Genomic DNA, 14799 nt, shown 5'->3' on the forward strand with positions numbered 1-14799 from the left:
GACAAAACCACTTACATATCAGTCTGCAGTTTTTGCTGCAAGGTTCAGGTTTATTCACATGTAACCTGAATTCTGAAAGAGATGGGAATACCAGAGCACCTGACCTGCTTCTTGAGCAACCTATATGCAGGTCAGGAAGCAACAGTTAGAACTGGACATGGAACAACAGACTGGTTCCAAATAGGAAAAGGAGTACGTCAAGGCTGTATATTGTCACCCTGCTTATTTAACTTCTATGCAGAGTACATCATGAGAAACGCTGGGCTGGAAGAAGCATAAGCTGGAATCAAGACTGCCGGGAGAAATCTCAATAACCTCAGATATGCAGATGACACCACCCTTATGGCAGAAAGTGAAGAGGAACTAAAAAGCCTCTTGATGAAATTGAAAGAGGAGAGTAAAAAAGTTGGCTTAAAGCTCAACATTCAGAAAACGAAGATTATGGCATCTGATCCCATCAGTTTATGGGAAATACATGGGGAAACAGTGTCAGACTTTATTTTTGGGGGGCTCCAAAATCACTGCAGATGGTGACTGCAGCTGTGAAATTAAAATACGCTTACTCCTTGGAAGGAAAGTTATGACCAACCTAGATAGCATATTCAAAAGGAGAGACATTACTTTGCCAACAAGGTCCGTCTAGTCAAGGCTATGGTTTTTCCAGTGGTCATGTATGGATGTGAGAGTTGGACTGTGAAGGAAGCTGAGCACCGAAGAATTGATCCTTTTGAACTGTGGTGTTGGAGAAGACTCTTGAGAGTCCCTTGGACTGCAAGGAGATCCAACCAGTCCATTCTGAAGGAGATCAGCCCTGGGATTCCTTTGGAGGGAATGATGCTGAAGCTGAAACTCCAGTACTTTGGCCATCTCCTGCGAAGAGTTGACTCATTGGAAAAGACTCTGATGCTGGAAGGGATTGGGGGCAGGGGGAGAAGGGGACAACGGAGGATGAGATGGCTGGATGGCATCACTGACTCGATGGACGTGAGTCTGAGTGAACTCCAGGAGTTGGTGATGGACAGGGAGGCCTGGCGTGCTGCGATTCATGGGATCGCAAAGAGTCGGACATGACTGAGCAACTGAACTGAACTGAACTGAACCTGAATTCTTCATTATGTCATTCTACACAACCATGCCTAGGACTTGAAAAACATAAACAAAATGTTTTCTTTTATGTTCAGTGAGGATATTAAGGAGTTTTCCTGATGGCTCAGTGGGTAAAGAATCTGCCTTCAATGCAGGAGACACAGGAGACAGGGTTCGATCCTTGTTTGATCTAGGTAGTGAAGATCCCCTGGAGAAGGAAATGGCAACCAACTCTGGTAGTTTTGCCTGAAAATCCCATGGAAAGAAGAGCCTGGCGGGCCCATAATTTGAAAAATATAAAGAAAATGCCTTTGTTTATGTTTAGTGAGGATATTACCTAGATTTGAAAAAAAAAATCTGTACAGAAAAGACCGTTTGGGTAAAACTGGAAAAATCCAAGTAAAGTGTTGAGTTTAGTTAGAAGTACCATAAATTAGCTTCCTAGTTTTGGCAAATGTACTGTAAGATGTTAATAGTAAGGGCAACAAGGTGAGGAGCTCTATCTTTGCAATTTTTCTGTAAATCTAAAACTATTCTAATAAAGAGGTTATTTCTAAAAAGTTCACCTTTAGAGATGGATGGAGATTTACAATTTGGAAAACTGTCCCTCCACCCTCCATTTATGTAAATATCAATTTAAAAAACTGTTAAGTTGAACAACTGGACTAGATGTTTTCAGGTCAGTAGTGGTTAAATATTAGCAAGTTCACATGGTTCATCCTAGAACAGTCTGGGCCTAGTTTACTGGACTGTGTTATGAAGTTGAGAATAAATATACTTTCCATTTTTAGAAATAAAGAGAAATTAGTTGTAATCTATTGCACACATACATCTCTTTCTTGGTAAATTCCCCCCATGGTTATACCATGTTATCTGTGATTTTCATTGACGCCTAGTAAAGGATGGTCTAAGAAATTATTTATTATTTAAAAAGGAGTATAAAGTCTGGATGACTGAAAACCATTGAACTAAACAAAGCATTAATAAGCATAAGAGACAGATTACAGCACAGTTTATCTCTGAAGCTTACACCAAATTCCTCTGAGGAAAAGATTTAAAAGGGAAAAACAAATATTTGACACCCTTCCTTAACAATAGTTTTCTTTCTTTTACAGTCTGGGGCTTCCAGGTGGCTCAGTGGTAAAGAATCCACCTGATAATGCAGGAAACACAGGAGACGCAGGGTTTGAACCTGGGTCGGGAAGATCCCCTGGAGAAGGAAATGGCAAGGAAAACTCCACAGACAAAGCCTGGCAGGCTGCAGTCCACAGGGCCACAAGAGTCTGACATGACTGAGCACACATGCACTCACGCCATAGGATGGTATTCAGTGAAGTTCCTTCATCAGTGGATTGATCTTGGAGTAAAAATATGTTGTGAAAGAGGACACAATAAGAAAACTTTGTGGTTTTGTAGAAGCCCTATGACATTTTTGAACACGTTCAGCTTCTGAGAAAAACATGCTAAGAAACATGTTGAGAAATCTGACATCAGTGGGAAGAAAATTCTGGAAAAGCAATTAATAGGTTTACCATTAAAGAAAAAAAAATCACTCACCTGTGCACAAATCTGATGCATGACATGACCGAATTCATGGAAGTAAGTCCTCACCTCATCGTGTCTCAGGAGAGAGGGACGACCTGCTAATGGCTGTGAGAAGTTCACCACGAGGGCGGCCACGGACATCATGCGGCTCCCGTCTGGCAGGAGGCATCCAGGCTGGAGACCAAAGCAGGCTGCGTGGTTGTACTTCCCTTCCCTGAGGGACCAGAAGCACAACTGGTGAGACACAGACACTCTTCTGTAGCAACAGCATTGGCTTGGCCTCTCTCACTCACTGGATAACGGAAGATGCTTTGAAACATTTAACTCACCTTTCATGAAGTAGGTCAGCGTTCTGTCAAAATGAAACAATGAAAATTAAAAAAAAAAAAAACCCACAAAAACCCCACTATCACTTGATATGAGGTGTATTTCCAAGGTTTCTAGTCCACTCTAAAGGAGATCAGCCCTGGGATTTCTTTGGAAGGAATGATGCTAAAGCTGAAACTCCAGTACTTTGGCCACCTCATGCGAAGAGTTGACTCATTGGAAAAGACTCTGATGCTGGGAGGGATTAGGGGCAGGAGGAGAAGGGGACGACAGATGATGAGATGGCTGGATGGCCATCCAGACTCGATGGATGTGAGTCTGAGTGAACTCTGGGAGTTGGTGATGGACAGGGAGGCCTGGGGTGCTGCGATTCATGGGGTCGCAAAGAGTTGGACACGACTGAGAGACTGAACTGAACTGAACTTGTGTTGAAATCTTAATGTAAGAATTAATATATACCTCAAATAGGGTATAGTTGAATGTCCAATTTATTTTAACCAGCTCCTGCTTTTTGACTTCAAAGATGGAATCATTAAACACTAAATAGTGTTGAGGCAAATATGAGATACAGAGTTTGACTTACTAGGCACTTTTTCCTTAAAATTAAAATTGATTAAAAAAAACTGATAAAAACTAAAATCCAGAGAGTAAAGTTGTTCTTTTATTCAATAAGGGGAGAATCAGTACTCATAATTAAATGAGCTCCTTTTATAAACCAGAGAGGCCTTTTTGGAAACAGAATGGTTTTAGTTAGCCTGGGAAAATAAGCATAAATTATACTATAAAGTCATCTATGCTAGGACAATGTGATATCTGTGATGGTCTCTCCAGAAGCTAAGGGCTGTTAGACTTTATTGTAGGAATAGGTTTCCTCCTCTTTTCTTTGCTCAGAGCACTAAAATACATTTAAGTTTAGTTTGATGTTTTGATTTGTAAATCTTTTACTGTATTATTATTTCTTGATGACTCAACTGTTTTTTACCTGCTGAAGTTATTCAGGTAAAACAAAAACAAACCAGTCTTTTTACAGCTTCCCATTAAGAAACGGCTTGATTAAGAATCAAGCTGAACAGGGCATTGATCCTATTCTTACAGCAACATGATGGACAATCTGCAAATCACAGCTTTTCTTCAAAGTGAAAGTTGAGTTGCTCAGTTGTGTCTGACTGTTTGTGATCCCGTAGACTGTAGCACACCAAGCTCCTCTGTCCATGGGATTCTCCAGGCAAGAATACTGGAGTGGGTTGTCATTTCCTTCTCCAGTGGATCTTCCCGATCCAGGGATCAAACCCAGGTCTCCCGCATTGCAGGCAGGTGCTTTAACCTCTGAGCCACCAGGGAAGCCCATCATAAATTGAAAGTTGAAGTGCAATCTACAATCTAAGACAGATGCCTCCAAGGATAGAGAGAAAGGAAGCAAGCACTTTTTTTTTTGGCTTGTGTGTATGTGTGTTTTTTTAACCTGCAGACACCAGTAAGAGAATTTTTAACAAATTGATAAAGATTGATGGTGGACCAGCAAAAGTAGGGAACCACTAGGAGTTATTACACAAGGGAAATTTTGCATCCATTTGTAAGGTTTTCTCCACAGATCTTACTGGGTACACACAAAAAAGTCAGGGGCAGGATGAGAGCCCTGAGAAAGAATCAGTGCTGATGCAGGCCTGGGGGAAGGGAGCCCTGCCCAGGTCTGTTTCATCTCTCTCCTAGAGAACACGAGCCTGGACCTTAAAGGCAAAAAACACCGTTGCCTTAAGAGCACTGGAAAACCTCACTGCTAGTGGGGGATGGCAACAGAAAAGCAAACAAACAAACAAAAAAACTCTACTCTGAAGGTGGGTCAGGAAAACATCCTTGGCCCAGACCTACAGCTGAGGATGGGGCAGATTCACTGAACAGGCCCACTCCTAACACCCAGGGACTCAGAGCCTTCCTAAGACTGACCTTTAATCTGAACAACAGAAATGACACTCCCCTAACAAGGCTAATAGGAATCTAGTAATAAATAATAGCAGTCTACTACAAGGAGAGGAACAAAGCATGAAAAGAGACCTCTTTAAAGCACAGAACAAATGGACACACTCACATTGAGCGGGGAACAGAGACTAATAAAAAACTGGCAAATAAGCTCTCATTCTAAACACATACAGGAATCTGAGCTGAAGCTTTGGGTTCACTGAGGTTAACCATAGCAATAACAAGGCCCAAATCCAGCTCAAGTACTAAATAGAATGAATCAGACACTCACATGAATGGTCCAGCAAGTATGTGCCCACTGCTAGGCATAAAGACTGTCTTAGTCTTGACTGTTTTATATAAGATGTCTGACTTTAAAAAATAATTGTAAGGCATATGAAGACACATGGAAAAAACACAATGTCAAGAGGCAAAAAGACCAAGAAAAAGAGATTCAGATGACAAAAATGTTGGTGCTATTAGAGTATTTAAAATAAATTGTTAAATGTTAAACATTCTTGAGGAAAAGATAGACAGTTTGCACAGTCAGATGGATAATTTTGGAAGAGAGCTGGAAACTATGAGAATACAATGAAAATGCTAGACGTGAAAAGCACAGTAATAAGGATGAAGAATGCCTGTGATAGTCTCATCGATGGACTTCTTACAGCCAAGCAAAGAATCACTGAACCCAAAGATAGGTCAAGAGAAATTACCTAACATACACACACACACACAGAACAGAGAATCAAGATTTACAGGGCAATATCAAATGACCTACTAAATATGTAACTGGAATTTCAGAAGGAGAATAGAGGACAGAAGAAATATTTGAAGAATAGCTGAGAATTTTCCAAAATTAGGGGACTTCCTGGCAGTTCAGTGGTTAGGGCTCCATGCTTTCACTGCCAAGGGCTTGGGTTCAATTCCTGGCTGGGGAACTGAGAGCCTGCAAGCTGCGCAGTGCAGGCCAAAAAATCCAAACAAAACAAAAGAATAGCTGAAAATTTTCCAAAATTAATGACACTAAGTCACAAATCCAATAAGTTCAGAGAACACCAAGGAAGACAAACACAAAACAAAGAACTAGAAAAAAAATTATCCCATATTCCTAAGTGTACAGAACTGCTAAAAATGATGAACAAAGAGAAAATCTTGAAGGCGGTCAGAGGAAAAGAACACATTGCATGTTACAGCCATCTCTTGTCTGAAACTATGCAAGCCAGAAGACAATGGAATGCCATCTTTAAAGTGCTAAAAGAAAATACCTGTAAACTCAGAATATTACTACAGATAATAAGGAACATTATATAATGATAAATGGGACAGTTCTCTAAGTAGATGTAACAATTCTAAATATGTATATATCTAAAAGCAGAACTTCAAAATATACTAAGCAATTCAATATCCCATGATAAACTATAATAGAAAAGAAAGCACACATATAAAGAATATATCTATATATCTATATATAATTGAATCACATTGTTGCAGCAGAAATTAACACAGCATTGTAAATCAACTATACTTCAATTTAAAAAAATACACAAAGCAAAAACTGATAGAACTGAAAGAAGAAATAGACAAATCATTTAGAGGCTTCCTTTCTCAGAAATTAATTGAACAGGCCGAGAGAAAATCAGCTGAGATACAAAAAACCTGAACAACATTATCGTTTATCTTCACCTGACATTTATAGAACCCTCAACTCAACAACAGAAAACAATACTTGAGTACACATGGAATATTCACCAAGACTAATTATACGCTGGACATAAATCAAAACCGTTTAAAAGAACTGAAAAGATATAAAGTACACTCTCCAACAATAACAGAACCAAACTAGAAATAGCAGAAGGCTATCTGGAAAATATCCAAATATTTGGAAATTAAAAATATACTTCTATAAATATAGACAACTTCTTTTTGACAAAAGGGCAAAGGCTATATAACAGAGCCCAGACAATTTTTTTCAACAAATGGTGCTGGAACACCTAGACATCCACATGCAAAAAAATGAGTCTAGACACAGACCTTACACCCTTCACAAAAAATAACTCAAAAAATGGATCACAGACCTAAATGTAAAATGCAAAACTATGAAATTCCTAGAATACAACACAGAAGGAAATCTAGATGACCCTGGGTTTGGCAATGACTTTTTAGATACACCAAAGGCACAATCCATAAAAGAAAAAGAACTTAATAAGCTGGATTTCATTGCAATGAAAATTTTCTGCTCTGAGAAAAACACTGTAAAGAAAATGGTAAGACAGGTCATAGGCTAGGAGGAAATATTTACAAAAGAGACATTTGATAAAAGACTGTTATCAAAAATATACAAAGAACTCTTAAAACTCATCAATAAGAAAATAAACAATATGATTAAAAAACATACCAAAGACCTTAACAAACACCCCATCAAAGGAGATAGAGATGATAATTAAGTATATGAAAAGTTGTTCCACATCATATGTCATCAGGGAAATGCAAACTAAAACAAGATACCACTACACACCTATTAAAATGACCAAAATCCAGAAAACCAACACCACCAAATGCTACCAGGATGTAGAACAATAGAAACTCTCATTCACAGCTGGTGGTAATGCACACTAGTACATCCATTCTGGCAGACAGTTTGGTAGTTTCTTACAAAACCAAACATACTCTTACCAAACAATATAGAAACTGCGCTCTTTGGTATCTACCCAGAGGGACTGAAAGTGTATGTCCACACAAAAACCTGCACAAGGATGCTTAGATTAGAATTAGAAAGTCACTCAGTCATGTCCGACTGTTTGAGACCCCATGGACCATATAGTCCACGGGATTCTCCAGGCCAGAATACTGGAGTGGGTAGCTGTTCCCTTCTCTAGGGGATCTTCCTAACCCAGAGATCGAACCCAGGTCTCCCATATTGCAGCCAGATTCTTTACCAGCTGAGCCATCAGTGAAGCCTAAGAATGCTGGAGTGGGTAGCCTATCCCTTCTCCAGCAGATCTTCCTGACCCAGGAATTGAACCGGGGTCTCCTGCATTGCAGGTGGATTCTTTCCCCACTGAGCCACCAGGGAAGCCCCTTATGTCACAAGGATGCTTATGACAGCTTCGTTCATAATTGCGAAAACTTGGAAGCAATCAAGATGCCGTTTAGTAGATGAATGAATAAACTGTGGCACATCCAGACAATGAAATATTATTTAGTGCTAAAAAGAAAAGAAATGAGCTATTAAGTCATGAAACACATGGAGGAACCTGAAATGCATAATGTTAAATGAAAGACGCCATATGATTCCATCTGTATGATATTCCTGGCAACCCACTCCATTATTCTTGCCTGGAAAATGTCATGGACAGAGGAGCTTGATGGACTACTGTCCATGGGTTTGCAAAAATCAGACACTAATGAGTGACTAAGCACATATGACATTATTTCAGAAAAGGCAAAACTTTGGAGAAAGTAAAAAGAGCAGTAGCTTCCAGGGACTGGTGTGGCAGGAGAAGAAATGGATACATAGAGCACAGAGGATTTTTAAGGCAGTGAAACTGCGCTGTATGATGCTCTAATGGTTTATAGACATTATATGTTTTTTCAAATCCAAAGAAAGTATAACATCAAGAGTGAACCCAAATATAATTTAGGTGATAATGATGTGTCAATGTAGGTTAATCAGTTGTTAGCAGATGTACCACTCTGGTGGGGGATGTTGATAATGGGGGAACTGTACATGTGTCGGGGCAGGGAATATATGGGAAATGTCTGTCCTTTCTGGTCAGTTTTGTTGTGAATCTAGAAGGGCACTAAAAGATAAAGTCTATTTGAAATAAATAAGTAGAAATAAATCAACAACAACAACAAGAACTTGGTCAAGCCTGAGCTAGGAGTGAGCAGGGCAATGGGAAGGGAAGGCAGACAGAGAAGGGGAGAGGAAGGAAGAGAACCCACGGACAAATACACCAGAAACCGTGCACTGAATTTCATAACATTTTCAGCCAGCTAGTCTCTGGATGTTCAAAGGGCACATCAGTGGTTCTACAATGATTTCATGTAGTTAGACTGAGTTGTTTAAACAGGTAAACAGATCTATAAATGTTATTTTTAACAGGGGAAAATGAACTAAAGTAATCTGGAAAGTATTTATCCTGGTATATTTTATATCTCTTGGTTCATTATGAAAAGCCATAAAGACTGCTACCAATTTAAAAATCAGTGCCACTGAGGGGCTTTTAATCTTTCCTTTTAAAAAATAAACTTGATTTACTTAATTTCAGAGGTTTCCTTACTCCGAGATGACATCTTTACATTTTGTTTATAAAAGGATGGTGATTTAAAAAGATGCCATTACCTGGCAATCTTTACATTGGAACTATTTGAGTTTTTGTTTCTTCTATTGTTTGAGAATCTCAGGGTTTGATGAATTAAAATTGATATGTGATTTTAAAAAGAAGGAAACTGGTCTTTCCTTTCCTACTACAAATATCCTCTTTTTTGAGTCATGTAGACAAAGAAAACAAGAAGCAAGCATGTCAGTTGACAGAAAGTGACTATTAACTAGGTCATTACCCTCACGAAACATCACTCTCTGGTCCCCATACGAGTGCTGGTAGCGATAACCAGATCTCTGAGTACAGAAGACAGCAGTTATATCTTGGCAAAGGAACAGCAGGATGGGGCAGTGAGAACTGCTATCTTTGACCACGGAAAGAGAATCGAGGCACAGTTATATCGAGGCTCCAATGTTGAAGGGTTTCCCCTGAAAGAATTCTTGGCCTCAAACTATATCCTGACATTATTCATTATTCAGACTTATCCACTTCTGGCATGGGTTTATCTTTAGATCATACCAGAAGTGAAAGAAAGTCCATAAAGCAGTGGGATAAGACAACTCTGCCTCCTATCTGGCTGATGGAGTTATCCAGAACCTTCTTGAAGTCACCCCAAGTCAGAAGATTATGAACTTGTATGTGTTGCTGATCTAAAGTGATGCTATTATTTACTATGGTCTAGTTAGTAAAATTGCAACAGGGTGGCTTTTGTTGCAGAAAACAGCCCACAGAGAGTAACCTAAATCCTTTTATATCTGATGAAATACAGTTACTACATGCTATAGAGATAAAAATATTCTTAATTCTTGCCATTGATTGAATAATTGAATGTACAGAACAGTCCTGAAAAGGGAACATCATTCCTGTATTACAGAGGTGGATATAGAGACCCACAAAGGTTATTTCACTCAAGCACTGCAGCTCAAGTTTGAATGATTGCCAAGATCTTGCTATTCCTTAATACTGTGCTGCCTTTCAGCCAGACTGAAGGGAGTGGTCACAGATTTAAGAGTATTGGCAGACAGAGTACCTGAATAATAAACATTCTTAATTTTAAATTAAGAAATGCAGAGACTTCCCTGTCAGTCCAGTGATTAGGACTCTGTGCTTCCACTATCAAGGGCCTGGGTTTGATCTGTGGTCAGAGAAAACATCTACTTTTGCTTTATTGACTATGCCAAAGCCTTTGACTGTGTGGATCACAACAAAATGTGGAAAATTCTTCAAGAGATGGGAATACCAGACCACTTGACCTGCCTCCTAAGAAATCTGTATGCAGATCAAGAAGCAACAGTTAGAACTGGACATGGAACAACAGACTGGTTCCAAATAACAAAAGGAGTATGTCAAGGCTGTATATTGTTACCCTGCTTATTTAACTTATATGCAGAGAACATCATGTGAAATGCCGGGCTGGATGAAGCACAACCTGGAATCAAGATTGCCAGGAGAAATATCAATAACTTCAGATATACAGATGACACCATCCTTATGGCAGAAAACGAAGAAGAACTAAAGAGCCTCTTGATGAAAATGAAAGAGGAGAGTGGAAAAGTTGGCTTAAAACTCAACATTCAGAAAACTAAGATCATGGCATCTGTTCCCATCACTTTGAGGCAAATAGATGGGGAATCAATGGAAACAGTGACAGACTTTATTTTCTTAGGCTCCAAAATCACTGTAGATGGTGACTGTAGCCATGAAATTAAAAGACACTTGCTCCTTGGAAGAAAAACTATGACAAAACTAGACAGCATAAGCAGAGACACTACTTTACCAACAAAGGTCTGTCTAGTCAAAGCTATGGTTTTTCCAGTAGTCATGTATGGATGTGAGAGTTGGACTACAAAGGAAGCTGAGCACTGAAGAATTGATGCTTTTGAACTGTTGTGTTGGAGAAGACTCTGGAAAGTCCCTTGGACTGCAAGGAGATCCAGTCAATTCTAAAGGAAATCAGTCCTGAATATTCATTGGAAGGACTGATGCTGAAGCTGAAGCTCCAATCCTTTGGCCACCTGATGCGAAGAGCCAACTCATTGGAAAAGACTTTGATGCTGGGAAAGATTGAAGGTAGGAGGAAAAGGGGATGACAGAGGATGAGATGGTTGGATGGCATCACCGACATGACGGACATGAGTCTGAGTAGGCTCTGGGAGTTGGTGATGGACAGGGAAGCCTGGCGTGCTGCAGTCCATGGCATCGCAAAGAGTGTCAGACACGACTGAGCGACTGAACTGAACTGAACAGAGAACTAAGATCCCGCAAGCCATGTGGCACAGTGAAAAAACAAAAACCAGAGTCTAATTATAAAAGTAAATAAGTAACTTAAGAAACGCAGCACACAAACTAGATGATCATGATGGTGATGATGAAAGCTCACACCTATCAAGCACTTGTGTTCTGAGCAGTCTTCTAAAATCTTTGCATGTGATTAACCATTTCAGTCCTAACAACGATACAAAGCAGGTATGATTGGTATTCCCATCCCATTCCCATAGGACCCATAATATATATAAGGAAACTGAGGCAGAGAAAAATTAAGTAACTTGCCTAGTAAGTGATGGAGCTAGACATTCTGGCTTCAGAGCCCACATTTTTAATCCCTTTACTAGGAATCACATATGAGAGTTATAAAAGACAAGAGTCTCAATCTGGGTAGGAGATGAATCTCTAAGGTCCCTTTCACCACTGTGATCCTCAGTACCTTGGATAGAGGTCCAAGTAGAACTGTCCTAATACTTCTCCTGTAGCTTTATCCTTCACAGTGTAAAGTGTAACACTTTTATTCCAAACGTGAGCATCTGTCACTTGCTCAAAGGAAAGTCCCAACAACTCCTGGTAGATGTTCAGTAAGCCTTCAGTGACCACTTCAATTGGGAAGTATTCCTTGAGGGTCTCCTGGTCTACAGAGTACTTGAGTTCTTCGGTCTGAGTCATGTAGTAGTGGAGATCCCAGGCATTGATCTTCCCATCGTATTCAAAACCTCTCTCTTCACATTCCTTTTTCTTCAAGTTCAAAATGAACTCTCGTTCCGCTTCACCCAAGGGTTTTAATTTCTGGCTTAAATCATCTGTGAGGAAGAGGGGAAAGTTAGCAATCCATCGCTCTCGGGAGCAGGCATGAGCATACACAGCAGCAGTAGTTCAGCATGGTGCTTCCTCCTCTGTGACAATAAATCAGCAGGAAGGAAGGAGAGGGAAAAAGAGGGAGGGAGAGAGGAAAGCAGGCTTTATTATGACAGCACCGCTGTTCTCTTCAGGGTAATTTATTTTATGGCTCCCTGTTCTTTTTTTTTCCTTTGGGCACCACCCAAATCAGGCCACAACTTCCTCACAGTATCAACAAAGCTGAAATTTATCTCACAGAACTCAACGAAGTGATAGTGAAACTGAATTACTCTTCATGTACATGATTATTTTTCAGTGAGGTTAGGCTCCTCTGTTCTTTTCCATGTGCCCAGCTGTGTCAACTCTGTGTGACCCCATGGACTGTAGCCTGCAAGGCTCCTCTGTCTATGGAATTTTCTAGGAAAGAATATTGAAGTGGGTTGCCATGTCCTACTCCAGGGGATCTTCCCGACCCAGGGATCGAACCTGACTCTCTTGTGTCTCCTGCACTGCTGGCTCCTCAGAGCTAGGGAAGACAAATCAGATGTGACTTATGATCAGAATCATCAGAATCAGATCTCAATTCCTTTGACAGCCATGGATTCAGTTAATAACTACTCCATTCCTATGAAGAAGGTCTATTTGGACACAGTATTTCTACTTTTTAGGTGGACAGTGCAATTTAATATGTGGTCGGTTTTTGACTATTTCACTGTATTTAGCTAAAGCAGTATGCTTTTATTGTGTGTTTGGTCTCCACAATTCGTTACATATGTAAGGTAAAAAATGCTGGCTCTGTAAGGGACGTTGATGTCTGGGAAGCATACCCATAAAGAGGTGAATGCAGAGGCTCGAGGAGGGCTGTGAGGTGAAAAGAGGAAACTCATGGAAGATACAGAGAGATGTCGTTCTGATTAGGCCTGTGAGAGAACAGGTAAGTATAGGTAGCAAGAGGACAATTCAGATAGGAATATGCCAATTTTAAAAAAGAGGGGAAACTGCTTTCAAAAATTAAGTTAATTAAGGAAAATGTTCAGTATGTGCAGTCACCACTAAGGGAAACATTCTCGCCAAACCTGTTAACTCCCCAAGCCATTTTCTTGCATAAAATACATCAGAACTTATGGCAATTACCAGTTCACATTTCTATATTTTCCACTCAGCGGAAAATTCATTGAGAAAAGAACCTCGTCTTAGTCTTTTCTATCGTCCAACCATTAGGGGCAGTTATTTTATAAATGTCTCATGAATGAATAACATAATAATGAATAGCTACCATTTATGGCACAGCTGCTACATGTTATATACGATGCCAGCATATACATTAGTAATTCAAGGTATTGCCATTGAGAACAGAGAGGTCTGAATTTCAGGCTGAATGCTGATCTTGATGCATTATTCATCGTCTCCAAATTAACTAAGCTAATAAAATTATACACTAGTAGTTAGAAGTAAATAAAGCCTGAATGGGGTCAATGAGAAAGTTAAAAAATAAATCATACTCTGGTAAACTGACTAGAGACGATAAAAACAAAAATTAGTATCTTTACAATGGTTATGTTATTCAACCATTTTCACTAAAACGAAAGAGAATATCAGAGTGCCTGCCGGAATAGTGACACTGAGATTAAGAGGAGTAAGTACGACAGAGTACCAGAGACGAAATGTCAAGGACATAAGAACTGTGGTTTTAAAAAGACAAATGAAAAAGTGACTTTAAATGAATGTGAAGACAGTTACTAAATAACAGGTTTTGATGCCTATTCTTATATTCTTTTATATATTAACAAGTGGCTTCTGGAACATAAAATATTCTTGTTCCTGTATGTTGTACTTATCATTTTTGTCCTCTTTGTCAGCTTATTTCACACAAATTCATCAGCAGCCATGCTGTAACTAACAAACACCTACTGACACTGAGCAAAGCCAAACGCTAATCTCCTTGTAGGTCTCTACGTATCTTGTTAGGAATTAACACAGAAATCCCCATCAAGATACAGAGAGAATGAAGCAAGGACAAGGACTATAACCGAAATACAAACAATGAGCAACCCTTAGAACTAAGTACAGTATCTAATGCATAACAGGTGATCAATACATTTCTCTTGCATGAGTGAAAAATAATATTCTCAAGGGCATGTTAGGTTTTGAGGCCCTCTGTCAAGCTAGTGCCATGCAGCAAAACAGTCATTAAAAAAAAAAAAAAAAGAATAGCAACACATGAGAAATTAAGAAAAGACTAACCGAGAAAGGCTGTTACATGCCTCGTACTCTTGGCAGTGTTCATCTCAAGGACAAAGTCAGCGTGTGTGCTATAGCCGAGCAGTCTGGCTACTTCGGCCCGCAGTGGGAGTAGCTGCTGCAGGATTACAGTGTTCTCCTAGTAATAAACAACAATAAGAAAAACCAAAATAAAGGTTAATAATTAACTGGATCCAAAGCACTAAAA

General features: G+C 39.5%; 1 protein-coding gene across 1 annotated transcript in view; it reads right to left on the reverse strand.

Annotated features, from left to right (window-relative positions):
• NLN (neurolysin) overlaps positions 1–14799 on the reverse strand; it is a 98228-nt gene that overhangs the window by 25442 nt on the left and 57987 nt on the right. Inside the window, exons 6-8 of the mRNA XM_027519946.1 lie at positions 14595–14730; positions 11947–12313; positions 2644–2845 (exon numbers count right to left, since the gene is read on the reverse strand). Coding sequence (XP_027375747.1) covers positions 2644–2845; positions 11947–12313; positions 14595–14730 — 705 coding nt within the window. The remainder of the gene's footprint in view (positions 1–2643; positions 2846–11946; positions 12314–14594; positions 14731–14799) is intronic.

This window comes from Bos indicus x Bos taurus, chromosome 20 (assembly GCF_003369695.1).
Source record: "Bos indicus x Bos taurus breed Angus x Brahman F1 hybrid chromosome 20, Bos_hybrid_MaternalHap_v2.0, whole genome shotgun sequence".
Taxonomy (NCBI): domain Eukaryota; kingdom Metazoa; phylum Chordata; class Mammalia; order Artiodactyla; family Bovidae; genus Bos; species Bos indicus x Bos taurus.